The sequence below is a fragment of the Pan troglodytes genome, chromosome 6 (genome assembly GCF_028858775.2).
Source record: "Pan troglodytes isolate AG18354 chromosome 6, NHGRI_mPanTro3-v2.0_pri, whole genome shotgun sequence".
Classification (NCBI taxonomy): domain Eukaryota; kingdom Metazoa; phylum Chordata; class Mammalia; order Primates; family Hominidae; genus Pan; species Pan troglodytes.
This window is the reverse complement of record NC_072404.2, coordinates 170331299-170350281: the sequence shown is the minus strand read 5'-3', so window position 1 is coordinate 170350281 and position 18983 is coordinate 170331299. Positions and strand designations below refer to the sequence as shown.

General features: G+C 45.7%; 1 protein-coding gene across 11 annotated transcripts; it reads right to left on the bottom strand.

The window, feature by feature from the left end:
- Positions 1-4471: 4471 nt before the first annotated feature.
- On the bottom strand, positions 4472-17150 carry INSIG1 (insulin induced gene 1). 11 transcript variants are annotated; one of them, XR_010158722.1, is made up of 8 exons: positions 16756-16955; positions 16019-16457; positions 13029-13153; positions 12294-12460; positions 11865-11964; positions 10821-10881; positions 7327-7405; positions 4472-6460 (listed from the first exon to the last, which is right to left on the bottom strand). XR_010158722.1 is itself a non-coding variant. In XM_063815101.1 (8 exons), the coding sequence occupies exons 2-7, from the start codon at positions 16428-16430 to the stop codon at positions 7377-7379; spliced, it is 894 nt and encodes a 297-aa protein (XP_063671171.1). In that variant the 5' UTR covers positions 16431-16457; positions 16756-16955; the 3' UTR covers positions 4472-6460; positions 7355-7376. The 11 variants fall into 11 exon arrangements, 9 of the variants coding, with proteins under 9 accessions (XP_063671171.1, XP_063671173.1, XP_063671176.1 ...); XR_010158723.1 differs by having other exon boundaries at positions 16688-16849; XM_063815101.1 differs by having other exon boundaries at positions 7355-7405.
- Between the last annotated feature and the right edge of the window lie 1833 nt (positions 17151-18983).

Below are 18983 nucleotides of genomic sequence, written 5' to 3'. Positions count from 1 at the left end.
TCTCTGATGACCAGTGATGATGAGCATTTTTTCATGTCTGTTGGCTGCATAAATGTCTTCGTTTGAGAAGTGTCTGTTCATATCCTTTGCCCATTTTTTGATGGGGTAGTTTGTTTTTTTCTTGTAAATTTGTTTAAGTTTTGTAGATTCTGGATGTTAGCCCTTTGTCAGATGGGTAGATTGCAGAAATTTTCTCCCATTCTATAGGTTGCCTGTTCACCCTGATGATAGTTTCTTTTGCTGTGCAGAAGCTCTTTAGTTTAATTAGATTCATTTGTCAATTTTGGCTTTTGTTTCCATTGCTTTTGGTGTTTTAGGCATGGAGTCTTTGTCCATGCCTATGTCCTGAATGGTATTGCCCAGGTTTTCTTCTAGGATTTTAATGGTCCTAGGTCTTAGGTTTAAGTCTTTGATCCATCTTGAGTTGATTCCCCAAAGAATTTTAAGTCTCCAGAAGTGTAACCAGGATCTCCAGTGAACAGGTAGATTTCTGACAGCTCCTATTTGGGCAGGAACCTGCTTTGCACACTGCTGGGCTCCCAGAGCACAGCATGATTCCTGGCACACAGTAAGTGTTCAAGAACATTTCCCGCACAGTTTCAAAATGAACAATCAAATAATTGCAAATGCCTGTATGCGGAGCTTAGGAAATGCAACAATTTCATTCAGGAGAAACCTTAGGAAAGGGCTTTTCCATGTGCCCAGCCTAATAAAAGGACTCACGATTCATTTCCAGTCCTGGCAAGATTAATACGGTGCAAACTCTCCCTCCTGGTGGATGCGTTAAACTCTGAAACGGTCTTCCACGTAATTTGTTGGCATGCTGACCTTTCTTCAGGCGGCTCCTACAGCTGGCTGGATGTTTGAGGAAGACATGAAGAGCAGTGTGTGATGAGGCAAAGGCAGGAAGCCCCACAGCCGGCCCAGCAAGCCGGGCTTGTGGAGGGGGGTTGATTACACGCAGGCTCGCACACCACTCCTGGGCTGGCAAGGACAGGGAACAGGCGGTAGGAAGTGGCTTTTTAGGAGCAAGGTTGGTGCAGGTCCGTGGACACTGCTACCCTCCTGACCCTGGGATCTCTCTCTCGCAGTCGTCTGCTCACATGCACCCTGCCCTAGCTGGGTGTTTGCAACTAACGTGATTGATGCGAAATGAGGAGAAAAGGGGAGGCCAAATGTCCACATTAGCCTGGGTCAGCAGGCCCCTGGGCACTAAAGAAAATAGGGATGGGTTTGAAAGCAGTTGATGGCAAATGAGACCTAATTTGAAGGGCAGGGACAGATATCACATACTGAAGCAAGCAGCCTTCCTCCTTGAAAAGATGGAATTTCTGAGGAATCAGTGTGTACCCGGGAAGGGCAGGCTAGCAGGTGGGAATGGGCGAAGGCTCTGAGGGATTCAAGGACTCTGTACTGGTGCTGCCCGTGGGGTGCTTCCTCCTGGGCCTGTGGGTGTCACACTGGCCACCCACAAGCAGATGCTGGGCACCAGTGCAGTGGGGCGGGAGGGTGTGGACGGTTCAGCACACTTCCAACCCCATTACTGGGAAAAAGAATCCCTAATCCTGTAACAGCTCGTATTGGTGTTAAAACAAATCCTGCCACTGAAACTCATCCACTCTACTTGGAGGAGCCCTCCCTGGATCTTGACCCAGATTTTCATTGTATGATTGATTCTAACAGCTTTATTTATCTCATTCCCCACAGATTGGAGATCACAAATCAGAAGGGAACTCAAGGGCTGTTGGCAACAGGATGGGACTGTGGACAGCCCATGTGCCTGCCTCTGTCATGATAGGCACCCAGAAATATTTCCTGGATGGCCAGTGACCAAGTGGGGGATATCATCTCTTCACACGCTTCCAGCACACACATGTGATGAAGCAGGATCCAGGCTGTGGCGAGGCACCAGGATAGGACAAGCAAGGAGGCGGCTCCTCTCTGTCGGGGGTCTGGCCTGCGGGAGGAAAGCAGCCTGACGGTGCCCACTCTGGTGGCCACTGTGACAAGGGCTCTGCAGCCCGGAGGAACTGGAGGTTTGATGTGAAGAGGAGAGCCAGGGATGACCCTTTGGTGAGGTCTGAGGGATGAACTGGAAGACACTTATGATTTTAAATGAAAAACTTGCCTGAGAGAAGACACAGAAAAAAATACGAAGAGCTAGGTTCCGATGAGGAAATTACTTCTGTGGACCCAGCGCTTTTGACTTCATCTTCCCTCTGTTCCTGAACTTGGGAACGTGGAGAACAATGAGGAAAAAAGGTGTCAAAGCACTCAGAAAAATTAAGTGTCGAATACGTGGAAATAGTAATAAAAAAAACCACTTTTCATGTTATGTGACCATTTGTCTTGAAGACTACAAACGTAGACTGGCACTACCATACCTAACGCACGATCTCAGCCGTTTATTCTTCCCTGAGAAAACTGGGGCAAGAAGAGAAAGTAACATTTATTGAGAGCTTATCTTGTGCCAGGCACTATTAGGTGTTTTTATAAATGCTCAGGGAAGCCATTCTTCAGGTATGAATCTTACCAAGATGTATAAAGTCTACAGGGCACTATGTTTGGGTATTAGGACTTGGATCTATTTCATGCACCTTTTTCTTTGCATATTTTGACTACATTTAGGGATCAATATGAAATCCCTCCTGTGACTAATTTATTGCTTACAAGCTCACCTCAGTCCAAGAGTAAACAAAATGGTAGATTAGTGAGGACTAGGTCAGCTTATTGCATAATATACATTAAGGCTAAATTTTAGTATCTTTATTAATATTTTACAGCATTAATACTTTTCAAAGAGAATATCCCTACAAGGGTATGCTAAAGTTACATTATTACAAAGAGATAATCTGAAACTCTGAGAAAGTGAACATTCTTAGTAAAAGGTCTGTTTTAACAGGTAAAGTAGAAAAGGCAAGTTTAGATTTATAATTGCTCCCTTCTCTCGTTGCTTTTTACCACCAGGATAAAGGAAATGTCTATAATTCAAGGATAGGGAGAGTGCCAGGTCACCAAATGATTATATCTAATTCATTTAAACCCATCTGCCGGAAATCTTGCTTAGGTTAAGATCACAGGTGGCTTTTAAAACTAGCCAAACAAACATCTTTGAATCTATCTTGAGTTCCTATTTACTCAGCCTTGCTCAGTTGAAAAGACGTGAACAAGGAAATCTTTTGTAAATTACACACCTTACCCTTAATGAAATGGTTTCATTCCATCACTTGCTCAATAGATCAGAAAAATTCCAGGAAACGTTTAACCTCCAAAACTTATTCTAAAGCATGAATAGGCCAGGCGCCGTGGCTCACGTCTGCAATCCCAGCAGTTTGGGAGGTCGAGGCGGGCAGATCACTTGAGGTCAGGAGTTCGAGACCAGCCTGGCCAGCATGGTGAAACTCCATCTCTACTAAAAATACAAAAAAATTACCCAGGTGTGGTGGTGAATGCCTGTATTCCCAGCTACCTGGGAGGCTGAGGCAGGAGAATGGCTTGAACCCAGGAGGCGGAGGTTGCAGTGAGCCAAGATCGCACCACTGCACTCCAGCCTGGGCAACAGAGCAAGACTCTGTCTCAAAAAACGAACAAACATGAACTTAGACTAGTTCAGCAGACATTCCTATACTTGATCCACATAAATTGGGTTAATCTCAGGCAAACCTCAAGTCTCTGTAATGAGGGAAATGTTTTTATCATGAGATCTACCAGTTTTTCCATACATGGATGTTTCATGTTTTAAATGTAGTAGAAACCTATTGGTTTGGATCTGTATTATAAAATGGATTGGTACATATAAGGTAAGGCCTTTCTCTGCTAGTACTGACATGCGATTTCACAACTACAAGTAATGTGAAGCCTGCCTAGCATTAATGTTCCTGGTGCTCAACGCATCTCTTCAGTTCTCATCCCATCGTGATAACCTGTGAGTGCAAGTAACTCCAGCCACGCCGGCTGGCAGCAGGGGAGCTGCCCCTGTGACAGGCCAGGCACGCCCGCTCCTCCTGCCTGAAAACCGGGTGCCTGTGGTGAGGAGGGGTAAGGTGGCAGGTTCAATTCAGCTCGTGCTGCACTTAAAACTTTCTACCATAAGAAAAACACATACTGTTGACCCTTAAACAACACAGGGTTTGAACCTGTGGGTCCACTTACATACATGGAGCTTTTCCAACCAAACATGCTTTATTTGCTGAATGTGAAACCCACGTATACAGAGGGCTGACTTTTAGTGTACGCAGGTTCCGTAGGGCCAAGTGCCAGACTTGAGTATGCAGATTTTCACATACGTGGGGTATCCTGGAACCAATGTCCTGTGTATACTGAAGGATGATTCAAATACTTCCCAAGAGGTTGTGTCAAAATTCAGTAAAATTTGAAGAACTGCAAAATATTTCTCCATTACAAATTCTAACATCCTACACAGAGAACACCACCCCAACTGTTTTTTAAAAAGCAAACATAAATACAACACTTGGTTTTGAACCTTTAATAAAAGTAAAAAATGAATGCAAAAAGAACACAATGTTGAAAACTTAGTATGAATGTGAACCTCACTAGATGTTCAAATCTGGTAGAGTGCAAATTTTGTTCATACTATTTTACATTTTTACAAACTCAAATCACTTTGGTTCATATATTTTCTATAAACTATTGGCAAAAAAATCTTCAAATTTACATTCTTTTGGCTACATTATTTCTAACAGATATAGATTTACTTCCGGTTTCGGAGAGAAAGACTTACTGTGTGTGCGTGATCAAGTCTGTTTTCAAGATTCACTCGCTGCTTTCATCTAATAACTTCTGGTTTTTCATAAAATGCTGACATCTTCATTGGAAATTTTTTTCATGTAACTGTTTTCATTTTCAGAAAATATATAAGGGGGTCATTCCAAAGTTCAGAATGATCCTATTTTTTTAAAAAACAAAATTCCTCTAAAACAAATTACCTCCAGGAACTTAAAATTTACTCCAAGACATTTCCCTCAAAACAAAGCAAAAAACCCCAGCAAAGATCGTTACATACACAAAACCAAACACAAAGCCCAGCGCTCACAGGCAAGTTCCTCTCAGCTTCCATTCTGCTGACTGGTGGCTTCCATTTAAAAGGAGTCTTTTAATCAAGCCACTTTCACAGAATTTAAAACAAACCAAACACATGTAAATTGCAAAATACAAAAAGGTAAATTTATAAGTAAAAATGACTAAACCCACAAAACTGGAGTATTTCGAAGGTTGAGGGTTCAGTGGAGGGTGTAACACGAAAGGAACTTCACAACTGAAAGAAATCATTGCCGAGTTTCCTCCAGGCAGCACTGAAATGAATGGAGAACCTTCTCTCGAACATCTCACACGTTAAAAAAAATAAATATTTAAGAGATACAAGGCTCAGATTGGTTTTCATATACATTGCACTTGAAGTTTAAGACCCAATACTTGCAAATTAGGTCTGGTATGGTCTATGCCATTAGATGAATACATTGTGCTCACCAATATCATTGACTAGAAACACCACACGTTTAATGCAGTGCCATATGCACTCTCCTTTTTACAAGGCAATCACAGATTGCAAATCCCATAGGGCTGTGGCAAAAAACAGTCATCTCTATTCTGTAGTAACAAACAAACAATTTTGGCTCACTAAGACTGAAATACATGGCAGACAGGTATTCATTCTTAGATGATTATGGATTTCGAAATAAACTTCATAAACTGAGGTGAAAATTCCAATATATCGCAGTGTGGGAACCAAGACTTTTCATTGCCTTTTGCTCAGTAAGATTGTCTACACAAACTGCCACGGGAGGAATGACAAGCAGTTGACCCACTGGTGATAAACACATGTGACCGTGTAAACACGCCACTGCAGGACGGACGAGCGTGACCGTGAAGCGTGGCCACGCCGTGACCCCACTTAGAGTGTGACCTCTCTATAATCACTGCTGCTTTTCTTGTTTTTTTTTTTAAACACAGCCCTATTTTTAAAAATCTTTTGGATAAATATTATTCCTATTACACCATACTTCATGTTTGTTAAGCACCATCAACCTACCTCCTTTGGGCACTGACACAAAACTGAGAGTTGGTAATTGAGTCTTAGTTCAAGGCTTTGAAATACGGCAACTTGTTTTAATCACATGAATGAAATCGAATACTTGGGAAACTGCCACCTGCCTGAACCCACGTAGCCTGGGCAGAATGCTCCAGGGCACAGACAGGCGCCAGTGCGGGCAGCCAAGGGAAGACTTCAGGGTAAGTCATCATTCTCCACCTCCCTATTCTAGACTCGGTGAAGAGTTTTTTCCAGGAGTCATTTGTACAGTCAGCCCGATCTAAATAGATTATTTAAGAAAAAAGATAATCTTTGTCATAATCCACAGTCAGATTTTCTTCCAAAATCTTCCTTGCTCTCAGAATCGGTGGTTTTGAAGACTCAATCACTATGGGGCTTTTCAGGAACACCCTATGTGTAGAAAGGAAAAAAAAAAGGAAAGAGAAAATTAGCACTAAATGTATAAATATTTTAATTACCAATTAAGTAGGTCCTAACATGGGAAAGACTGACACTTTCTTTGACTGAAGCAACAAGATTGAGAGGTGGGACATGTGCAGAGAACTGGAGCCCGAGGCCAGCTCTCCCATCTCCCCTGCGCCGTCTTCATGGCTCTGGCCCCGTGAGCCACAGCTCTCACCTGCAAATTTAGGATAATTCTCTGCCTCAGGTGAAATTACGCTGCTGAGGCCCTTATATAAAGCCTGTTATATAAGTGTAAGATATTGGTGAAAGTTTAACTAAATTAATATCTATATAAAGGAAACACCCAATTTTATCAAAGCATGGTGATGCTTAGGGTATGATAGGTTCCTGAAAGTTCTAACTGCAATTTAAGGGATTGAACCTTTATCTGAAGGGAGGTTTCTGCCACAAACCTTTATTAGTATCTGATGCCTGTGTTATAACCCACCTTACCAGCAGTTTGTTGAAACAGACATTGGAAATAGGTCATGCTTTGTAATACTGAAGCTCTGTGTGCCCTCAATTCACACAGAGCTTCACAGTTGGGAAATCCTTTCTACATGTTCTTCCTCATCTGACCCTCCCAGAGCTTCTGAGAGGTAGACACTACAGTTACTACTATGACCAGGCACCTCAGGGTAAATTCTCAATGGAGAACAGTATTTCACTGATGAAGAAGCAAAGCCAGAGAGATTAAATGACCTTCCTGAGGCCACGGAGCTTCTGCTAAAGGGCAAAAGAGAAACCTCCATACAGATTTTTCTTCCCTCAGAATCGTGACTTCCCACGTTACTTAATTGCCCTCCACTCACTTTAAGAGGAAGGAGCTGAGCTCCTCACCTTCAGCAATGACGGAGATGACTCATCCAGAAAACAGCAAGAGCCTCTCATCTGAACAGACAGGTAAGAAAGTCATGAGTCTGGGTTGAGTCACCCAGGTATGCCAGTTACTGCCCTGGGGACACACACAATAAGATCTTCTAGGAAACACACATGCTTTTAGGAACTGATGATGTGAAAGCACCGCCAATTGTTAGATACGAACACTGGGAGGGTTCTATACAAACTGCGGTGAGAAAACAAAAGAGCAAACTCTTGGCAGCAACCTGGAAAGAAAACTGGTCATCACATTTGACTCCCTGTTCACTAATGTGCTGATAAATAAATGGGAAGTGGACTTTTAGAATCCCTGGTCGACAGAGGCCACAGGGAGGCCTGGCAAAGACGCCAGAGACGAACGACAGCCAGCCCGGGCGGACCTGACACGTGGCACAGGGACTTCCAGCAATGTTGCCTAATGGTGGCACATTGTAAATGGCAACCCAGACACCAACACAGGCTGCTGTAAACCTACTTCCAGGGTGAAGGCAGGTGCGAGCTATGTGTTGAAAGGGCAGTGTGGTATGCTAATGAGAAGCATGGTGCCACGTCGACCTCTGCCACCCACTTGGCCAAGTTGTTTAATCTTCCTAAGCTGCAATTTCCCCTTTTAAAAATGGGCTAATAATAGTTTCTACTTCAAAGACTTGTGTTATGAGGACTAAAGTGGCTAACAATGGAAACGCTCAGCACAATGCCTCCTGTGCAGCAGTAAGAGCCCAACAAATGTAAACCCTCAATAACAATAATAGTATTATTATCATTAGCAGCTGAATTGGGTCAATCAAAAACAGGAACAGCAAATCAAATCCCAAGCTGACACTGAGGTAGGCGGGACTCTGCCTCCAGGTGGCCCAGTGGGGCCGGGCAGTGGCAGCAGGACAGGCTTGATTGCTGTTGGCAGTTTGCAGCTTACTCTTGAGAAAGGACTTGAAGCTACAAACAGCAACAACTACAAGTTCTACAAATGATGGTTACAGACTCATTTTCTTTTAAACATACAGGCTGGGCCGGGCGCGGTGGCTCATGCCTGTAATCCCAGTACTTTGGGAGGCAGAGGCAGGTGGATCACCTGAGGTCAGGAGTTCGAGACCAGCCTGGCCAATGTGGCGAAACCCCGTCTCTACTAAAAATACGAAAATTAGCCAGGTGCGGTGGTGGTCGCCTGTGATCCCAGCTACTTGGGAGGCTGAGGCAGGAGAATCACTTGAACCTGGGAGACGGTTCAAATGCAGTGAGCCAAGATTATGCCACCGCACTTTAGTCTGGGTGACAAAGCAAGACTCCGTCTCAAAAAAAGTAAAAATAAAAACAAACAAAAAGCAAACACAAAAACCGTTAACAGGCTGATAACAAATGTTTCTGCTGTATTTTCGGACACAAAGGACAACGGCATGTGGGGGGGAAATACCACATAGAAAAAGCTAGGAGACCATATAACTTGAAGCAAAGCCAACTTGTAACTTTTGAGCATGGTTATTCTTGCAAGTAACTATGTTTCTTCTTAAGGGAGGGAAGCATAAGTTAGAACAAAGGCATCTGAAGACAACTGAGACAGCTAAGAAGGAGAGGGTGTCGAGTGCACTGGGCAAAACCATCAGCACCAAACACAGACCTCAAATTACCCTGGATCTGGGCAGGTCTGGTCCCGGTGCTGAACTGAGCCTCGGAATCTCTTCACCTTCAGACTGTCATCAACTTCACTCTCGTCATCTCCCTTCACAAAGCCTTACTTGGTGTAGGTTTCAACCTTAAACCAATAGCTCTTAGACACTATCCCTGGAACATTCAGCCACTTCCATTTTGTGAGTCAACAGTATGACAAGAGTGGAATGTGGGGAAGGCTGCCCTGGGAGAAAACACGCACCACGAATGCGACCAGGGGCACAGCGTGAGGAGCGGATGCAGCAGGAGGGAGGGGACTGCACTGTGAAGCCCCTGGGCCATTTCCGGGGCTTGATGGATGGAAATGAGTTTGCAAATTTTGAAGAGAAAAAAGAGTAACAGTTGGGATCCAGAGGTAAGGATTTAAGTATTTATGAATAAAAACGGTGGTAGGCGGGTTAGGCTTAGAACCTCAGAGGTCAGTTTCATGTGATAGCCCAGTAGGGAAGGGGATTAAGGCGGTGATCTCTCTCCTCCAGTATTTTTTTTTTTTTTTTTTTTTTTTTTTGAGACAGAGTCTTGCTCTGTCAGCCAGGTTGGAATGCAGTGGCACAATCTCGGCTCATTGCAAGCTCCGCCTCCCAGGTTCACGCCATTCTCCTGCCTCAGCCTCCCAAGCAGCTGGGACTACAGGTGCCCACCACCACGCCTGGCTAATTTTTTTTTTTTTTTTTTTTTTTTTTTTAGTACAGACGGGGTTTCACTGTGTTAGCCAGGATGGTCTCGATCTCCTGACCTCGTGATCCGCCCGCCTCAGCCTCCCAAAGTGCTGGGATTAAAGGCGTGAGCCACGGCGCCCGGCCTCTCTCCTCCAGTTTTAAGATACGAGAACATCCAAACATTTTCCCCCAAGCTTAAAGAATAAAAAGGATGAAGAGAAAGCTGAAGTAAGGAGAATTATAATTACACCAACTATCCTATTTTGAGTTATCTTTAACATTTTTTTCTGTAAGCAAAGGAGCACAGCAGGGATTACTTAATGAAACTATCTTCAAAACGAAAATGTTTCCTCCAACCATTTCTAGATGTTTAGAACTTATGAATGTTGTGAAATTTCTACCTCCACCAAAATAATGCTTATTTCTTAAAACCGATTTAAAAAGCCTTGACATATAACAGCACCAACCTATCATACAGAAATAACCAACTCTTTAAATGTTATTCAAGTTGTAGTTATAATGTGTAATTAGTCAATCTGGTTAAGGACAATTTTATTCTAAAAACCTTCTTAGGAATTCTCTCCCAAAGAGTACCGAAACAAAAATCTCAAAGCAAGAAAGCAGTGATGGAGTTGCCAGCTCTCCTCTGAAGACTATTAATGGGGATGATGGCGAAGGCATGAAAACAACATACTATTTCCATGTGGGACCATCCGACCAGATTTTTAATATGAAAAAAAGCAAGGCCAGGCTCACGCCTATAATCCCAGTGCTTTGGGAGGCCAAGGTGGGAGGATGGCTTGAGCCCACGAGTTCGAGCGCGGCCTGGACAAGGCAGGGAGATAACATCTCCACAAAAAGCAAAAAAATTAGCCGGGTATGGTGGCATGTGCCTGTAATCCCAGCTACTCGGGATGCTGAAGCGGGAGGATTGCTTGAGTCCGGGAGCTCAAGGTTACAGTGAGCTGTGATGGCACCACTGCACTCCAGAGCTCTGTCAAAAAAAAAAAAAAGCGAGCAAAGTCCTTTCTTCTCCATCATGAGAAATTTGGCAGCAGAGACTCAGTCACCAGTGGAAGACTGCAAATTCTACTTGTAATTACTTCTGGTTTTGTGAAACAGCCAAGTGGTCTTCAAATTCAACTCCTCACAGAAGGGTATCAGCTGGCAAAAATAAATGTACTGTTTTAAAAATAGCATGAGGTACTAAGATAAGTTTTCCCAGAGCTTATCTCCGAGAGCAACAGCTCTAGGTTTTGTTTTGTTTTTTTTTTTAATTTACTTTCTTTCAGCCTGCCAAAGTCAACTCAAAATAACATTTAAAAGTCCACCTCTATGTTTTTAAATTGAAGTGCTAAGATGTCAATTTTTAACTAATGAGAACTGCTAAAGCCATCCTGGAGTTCACTACCTTTCCGTCTCCCTCAGGGGGGCTGTGAGAGAAGCTCTGCGGGGTAGCGCTGCTTTCTCCTGCAGTTGAGAACAGATGCAATGTTCAGGCAGGACAGTCCGTCTACATGGTGACCCGGCCACGTGCAGCGGTGCTCTCATCACCACTTCTCCATGCCCAGGGCCACCTGCCCCACAGAAAGGTGCTGCCTGCCTGAACCAGGCTGTCCCCTTGCCCGCCCACACTAGTCCCTGCCCTGGCCCGAGACAGACTCTGCAGCCTCAGGCTCCGATTTGCTTGACTGTGGACTAAGAGGCCAGCATCATCTGCATCCACTCTGATTTTGTGAAAAGAAACATTGGTGGACTGATGCTCAGGGAGCAAAGTATCACTGCATGAGGTCATCCAGATCTGCTTCCGATGGTGAAGGAGGAGGGGACACTCACACACCAGTCACTTTCTCTACTGCTTACTACAGAAATTTCAAGAATTCAGAACACTGACCACATCTGCAATTCAAAGGGGCAGTGCGAGGGCTCTAGTTCCTTTTCTAGATCAAATATTATGAATTTTCATAATTTAGCAAAGAATTACCTGGGTATCATTACCTATTTTTTTAAATATAAGCTTTTCTCAGTAGTTGTCACTCAAGTCTGAACCAGAATATATAAACGCAAATTTGAATGTATCATGTAAAGGCATTCTATCAAGGTAAAGAGACGCAAGTTTTAGAAGATAATATGATCATTTCACTTACCATAGCTAACTGTCGTCCTATGTTCCCCACTGTGACGCCTCCTGAGAAAAATATACAAGGGAGCCAAGAACGAATATAGAGGAAATCTGGGGATGTATACCTGGAGCGAGAAAAGAAACTGTGCCTTAGCAGTCAATTTCACCTGGCTCAATTCTACATCACAGATTCTCTGTAGTGGGGATATGCAGAACGCATATCAACCACCCAATGTTACGAATGTTCATATTTGTTTGGTTGTAACTGCTACTACTTGGTTTTCCTTTGCGTTACACTAAGTTATGGATAGCAGCATTTTTGAGAATTTCATGCCTAAATCTGTATCATTCTATATAAAAAACAAATAAAATATGAAAATATCTAAGCTTAGTGGATGTTTTAATGAAAGTTAAGTAAGCTTTCCAAAGCCAATATTTGAAAACACACACTTACTGATAGACACCATTATACACGAGAAACTGCGTGATCAGCGTAGCTAGAAAAGCTATGGTGATCCCCAGCCCAAGGCCACTTCTGGAACGATCAAATGTCCACCAAAGGCCCAAAGATAGGGCTGCTAAAGTCAAGGACAGCTGGACATTATTGGCAAAATCCAATTTCTGGTGATATAAAAGTTAAGGAAAAGTTTGCTGACTCTTATTAAGATAAAAAAACATAAAACCACAAGGGTTAAAAACATGGGTATTTTATTATTGTACCACAGATAATTCACTGTCCATAAAAACTGTGTAATGAGCTAAAGAAAGGATTTGTTGGATACAGGTTACAGTAATCATTAAGATCACCTGAAATCTCCCTGCCATCATTGAGTCAAAAACTTAACCATAAGAATAAACTTGCTGAAAGCTATAAAGTGCTAATATATATTTATTATATATAAATATATATAATACATATTTATTATATATTATATATATTTAAATATATATATAATATATATAAAAATATAAATAAATATATATTTATTTTGACCATAAAACAATATATTTTACTAGGAAGTCATCGATAGCCCCATTCTTCTTTCTCTTTTTAGTAATTTGAAATGGGTAGGTACCACCATCATGTCTGTATTATGACATGGAGTCATTTGAGTATATAACAAAACAAAACGCTTCAATATATAACCTAAGAAGATACTCTGGACGTAGCACAGAAAATTAAGGATACAGCACTGGCGTGGTTAATGCCAACAAAAACTGCTATGCAGCGCATGACACTGGCCCATTCTCTCTTAAATTTGTGGGGTTCTCCGAGGTGACTGTCGATACAGGGGTACAGTAGGCCAACAACAGCTGTTTTAAAAAAGTTGACAATGTTAGAATACAGCAGATTCAAGTTCCAGAATTTCAACGTGGTCATTAGTAACACAGTACATTACTCAAACCAGTCCTTTTCCTAGAAAAAATTATCAGCTATAACTTCAGTGATTTTATATTCTTGTTCTCTTTGAGTACCACTCCCACAAAATTGTACTCTTTAGAAAAGTTTTTTAAAAATCACTATTATTTAGTGTAGTTGAACATGTCTCAGTAAACACAGGAAGGAATCAAGCAGGGATTATTCATATTAATATGAGCAATATGTAACCTTATATTTAATATCCACATTTGCCTAAAGCACACAGAACGTAAATGACTATGTAGTTCACCTTGTCTTTTCATCCAGTGTGATTTCTATCTTACAATAAAAAGGTTAGCATCTGTCCACACCCTGTCACATCACAGATCTGACACTCCTGCCACCACCCAGTACTGGGGTTGGGCACCTGATGAGATACATATTTGCTGATGTGACTTTGACAGTCTGGGTCACATGCTCCTAGAGTGGCCCTGGAGTTGATTTTCGGGGGTTCTAGCATGTTCTGTAAAAGGCACTGAGCACCTACTGTGCACACATGCCCATGGGCAAGTATGGGGCGAGACAGCCCCACACAGGCTTCGCTTATTCTCCATCTGGTTCCCGCATGGTCAAGCCTCAAGCTGCGGAAAGAACACCAGACCAAGAAGAGAAAACTCAGCCTCAAATCCCAGCTTGCCCTCTGATGGGACGTGGCTCTGCATGTTTGTTTTCTCATGTGTAAAATTATAAGGATTATGTAACTGGGACACAGAGAAAGAGATCACTGTGGTCTGGAATAGTTATTCTTTATAGACACGAACTTGGAATTTGGACAGGTGGGAAGGAATGGCATTCCAAAAGAAGTAAAATGGCAAAGATGAAGGCAGGAATGAATGTCTGTAGGGGGGAGTGGGGTGCCGGCCCGTGGGGTTGGATGCTGGGACACAAGGGTCACTGTGTCCCAGGGCTCTTGAGAACCCTGCAATTGTTTCACCTCAGTCTAGTATGAAAGAAATATACATTTTAGGTTCAACTGAGAAACAAGAAACACAGTTTGCATCAAACATTCAGATAAAAAATGTTCAGTTTTCAATTGATTATACTTCATCAGGTTCTAATTTTGGAGTTCTGAAAAATGGACCCCCCAAATTAACTTTACTTCACTATAGCTTAATAAATAAATAGGTAAAAAACATACTATGAAAAATTTTACTTATGCTCTTGGCTGATGGTTTAAAAAAAAGTAGAATATGAGAGTATGAGAAATTGTCCAGATATTCCTAGAAACCCTTGAGGCTCCAATTACATATACTGAAGGCTAAACTATTTCATTTCTAAGATCAAGTTTTGGTTAAAGGAAAGAAACTATTCTGCCAAATGTATATGAAACATGGAATTTTAAATCTAGATATAGTTCTCAAAAAATTTTCAATTAGTACAGCCACATAAAGTGTTTCGAAAAACGAAAGAGGATCCCGTCCCTCCGAGAACAAATATGAAAACATTCTACCCACTACTTAATAATTACAGACACCTGTCCTAGTTCTTGAACACACAGCCCTCTGTTAATCTGCTACAAACCTCTTTGCTGCTTGCTGTTTTCAGTGAGTCAACTGAGGCAATGTGTTTCCACAGTGCAGGAGACACACCTACCAAGGCAGCAGGAGCAGTTAGCAACGATGGCTTGGCCCCTTTCTACCTGCGCACCCTTGGATGTGACTTCACCTGTGATTCAGTTTCCACATCTATAAATGAAGCTACACATGGGATTGCTGTAAGGAATGAACATAGCAAAGCATCTGAAGCCTATGGTCAGCAGTCAGCTGACAAACGTCAGCCACAAAGCAAACAGGATGCTCCCTGCACTGCACTGGAGTCACTGACATACTGGTTTGTTTTCCCCACCAGACTCTAAGCTGCTTAAGGATAGGGGCTTGTGGTGCTCACTTTTGGATTAACATTTCAACAGCTTATAGAGTTGAGGTTGCAGAAAGCACCCGACAAGCTCGTTAAATAAACAAATGCTGTGTGACTACAGGAGCAGTAAGTGATCTGCTGAGCCTAGATCGACTCAACATTTCTATAAAAGCGGTTCGATGATAGCCAGGAAAGTCTAGTACACACACCCAGCAGTCCCCGTGTCCACAGTTCAGACTGACCCAGTGTTACGTTGTACAGCATCTATGCTACTGCTTGGGTGTACGAAAATCTAAACGCCGTAAGGGGGTTACTCTTTTCCTTAAGAACGTAATCTACAGAGCTCTAACAGTTCAGGGGGTAGACGGTTTGGCTTCAGACCACAGTTTACTCAGCGACCCGGCAAAAGGAAGTGCTGAGAAGTTGCTCCCCTGGCAACCGCCTCCTGAACCCATGTGACGGGTTTGTTTTCAGTTATCCAGCAGGGTAGCATGTTTGCTGCCGCGACCAATGGCCTTTCAGTCCCGCTGCTCACCAGTTCCCCAGGCGGCCAATCCGGGGCGGCTGGCGCGGGATGACAGCTGGGGCTGTACCCGGACGCCAGGAGGGAAGGGCCCTCAGTCAGCTTGGCACAGCACCTGCTTGAACAGCCAATTATCTCCCTGCCTCATCTCCATCACTGTGCTTCCTCAAACTTCAGAGAGCTGTGGCCCGAACCCGCCCTCGGGGGTGCCAGGTCCTCTCTACCCCTCCTTCATTTCTCTAAATCCCAAGACTGGAGATGCACACTTTCAATCTGTGGATAGTTCCAGTTTCAAATGCATGTTTCTTATAGGCTGAAAAGTACTTTCAACCGAAAAGACACCCTTTTTACTTCCAGAAGAACCAGGAGGGGTACTCACCAGCTGCTGTCCCGCAGCAGGGAGGGACCCACCAGGCGGAGGAAAAGATGGTGGCGATCACCTCCTCGGGGAAGAGAGTGACATTCCTCTGGATCTGCAGCAGGTTGAGCACCAGGGCTAGGACCACCCCAACCGAGAAGAGCACGAGGCTCCTCTGCACCAGGCGATGATGCCAGGTGTTGGGGTAGGGGCTGCCGGGCTCGGGGCCGCTCATCGCAGCACTGCGGCCCCTGGGCGCGGGGTCAGCGTCCGGGGCACCGTGGGCCGCCAGCAGGGAGGGCCCGGACACGGAAACGTTGATCATCTCCCCAACCTTGGCCGCCAGCCCCGCGGCGCTGGCTCGCGGGGGGCCTCGGCGCCTCGCGCTGTGCGCACGGGAGCAGCTCCAGAAGTGGTCGTGCAATCTGGGCATCGGTCACCCGCGTCCAAGAGGCGCTTCCTGGAAGAAGGGGGTCATCAAGTTCACTCAGAAGAGACAAAGAGCGAGGAAGGCCCCGCGGGACGCGAACCCCGGCACCCGGGCCAGGCGGCAGCGCCGCCCCCCAGGTTAGAGCCCCGGGCGCCCGCCCGGGGCCAGCGGCGGACGGGACCCGCGCTCACAGCGAGCAGCACCCCCGGCCCCAGCGGGACCCGCGTCCCAAAGACCCAACGGGGCCCGCGCCCGCCTACCTCCGGGGAGGACCGGCTGCTGCGCGACCAAAGCCCGCCCGCGACCCCTATCCCAGCCGGCCGCGTACCTGGCCGAGAGGCGCCCGCCCGCCGGCTCTCCGAACGGAGGCGGGGCGGGGGAAAGGAGGAGTCACGGCCCGGGACGGCCCCAAGTGCGGCCGCAGCGCCTGGCGGGCGCGCGGGTTTATATGGCGGGCCGCGGAGCCCGCATCACGTGAGCCTGCCCGGCCTACCCGCCGCCTGCGCGCACCGCCCAGGGGCGTGGCCTGAGTTTGCCCCGCCCCGCCCGCGAGCCCGTCCGCACGCGGTCTGGTGAGGCGGCCGCAACCAATGGGAGGCCGGCGGCCCATATGACGTGCACACACGCCACCGCCGGCCCGCGCGCGCGCTCGGGCGGGAGCCTCGGCAGGGACTGCGGGGCGCGTGGCGGCTGCGGGGCACGCGGGCCCGAGCGGGACTGGCCGGCTGCGAGTGGGCGGCCGCGGAGCTGGGGCCTGGGAGGGGACGGTCCTGCCGGGAGGAGGCGGAGGCAGGACAGGGTGGGGTTGCGGGCCCGGCGCCGCCCCTCCCGGCTCCTGGCTCCCCTCGCCTGGTGTCCCGCGCCTGGCCGGGAGGCGGCGGGTCTCGATCGCGCGGGCCTCCCTGGAGGGGCGCGGGCTCTGGCGGCGGGGCCGGACCCTGCTCAGCGCAATGGCGGGCTTGCATCCTTGGGTGATTTTTTCGGGCCCCTTGTGGCCTTTGCTCACGCCTGGAGAGCAAACCACCCGCACCACCCAGGAGCAGATAAAATCGAGACCACAGTTCTCCAAGGGAGCGCGCCTCCATCCTGTTTGCCCCTCGGGTCGCCGTCTGAGGGCGGGCCCGTGCCCGCTCAGAGCCTACATCCGAGTCGTATAAAGCGCTGACAGCAGAGAAAGCTGCGGCTTTGCTCCGTGCAGATGAGCAGGGGCTGAGGGAGGACGCTGTGCTCTCAGTAGCCGCGACCTATCCAGCTGCTCTGCACTGGGCCCCTGACATCCCAGAAATCAGTACATCTGTCTTCTGGGGTCCAAGAGGTATTTCAGTTTCTCTGGCTTTGTTTCCCGTCATTTGTACCTGGCCCTGCAGACTACCCCAGTATTTCCATCATAATACCCCTGTGGGCAGGTGCATACCTCATGACAATATTTAATATTAATAGATTTCTGTGTTGTCTCCAGAATGGAAAGGGGCTATCTATTCCTTGAGCTAGTTGGCTTGCTGAAGACTATTGACTTCATTCTTCTTTTCCTATCTACCTAATAAACCAGTGTTAATACAACCCAGCCTCTCTGACTCTGTCCCTCCTCTCATCTGTACTGGGACATTATGAACCATGGAAGATCCTGGAGTCATAGAGGCACCCTGTGGCTCTGTGGCTGTTGCACTTACACTGACCAAGATGTCCCGTGGGAATGTGGGAGGGTTGCCCGTGGGGTTCCTGCTGAGGGCCTCCGGCGTGGCCTCTGAGTCGTAGGTAGAGATTGTCACTGCGTTCCCAGTGTGTGTTTGCCCAGGTGCCTGTGGAGTCTGGCCCCATGAAGAAATGCAGCCCGGGATAAAGACAGTGGGAGAGTTTGAGTTTACCCCCTTGAATACCCCCTTTGAAGACCGAGCCTCCATATCAGTAACCACATTCCAAGATTTTCAGGGGTTGAAATTTGCTTATCCTCAAGCAAAGCTGTTGTTGATTTTGTTTCCCTGCTAATCGTGGGCCGTGTGTTGAAGATAATGGGGTTCATTCTCTTCAGCCCCTGTCAGCCACTCTGAGTTAAGCATTTAGGGAAATCTGCTCATGATGGCACCGTTTAGTTCTTAATTGCCCCACAATACAGTAATCATCACAGATGTGGCCTTACTCTAGGGTTGTTGACTATTGTTGAGTTAAACACCTCGCCATGCCTTCCCAGATCACTAAGTAACCCTCAGAGTGGTGGCCTCTGTACTGAACAGGCTGGCGGAAGGGAGCACAGGACGGCTGTAGCTCTTTCGGATACGGAAGAATCATGCACTCATAAAGGCCTAAAGACTGGGAGGTGTCACGTAGTGAGCAATCTCGCCTTTAGTCTGTTCTTGCTGTTCTTTTTATTATAACATTAATAACCATTTGTAAGAAATATTCTTAAGATAAAGTAGATTACCAAATATATATTTTTTCATATAAAAGCATCACATGCTCATTGTAAAACATCGTGGAAAAATATATTTTAAAGAAATCGTCTATAATCCTACCAACTAGAGATAACCATTGTTAACATTTTGGGGTATGTATTTCCAA

Excerpts from the sequence above, each read along its gene's own strand:
- INSIG1 (XM_063815101.1), bottom strand. The coding sequence starts at position 16,430 with ATGCCCAGATTGCACGACCACTTCTGGAGCTGCTCCCGTGCGCACAGC. Across the intron at positions 13,154-16,018 it reads CTGCTGCGGGACAGCAGCTG|CTGTTGTTGGCCTACTGTAC; the intron begins GTGAGTACCCCT and ends TTTTTAAAACAG. Across the intron at positions 11,965-12,293 it reads GTGTATAATGGTGTCTATCA|GTATACATCCCCAGATTTCC; the intron begins GTAAGTGTGTGT and ends TTCTCGCTCCAG.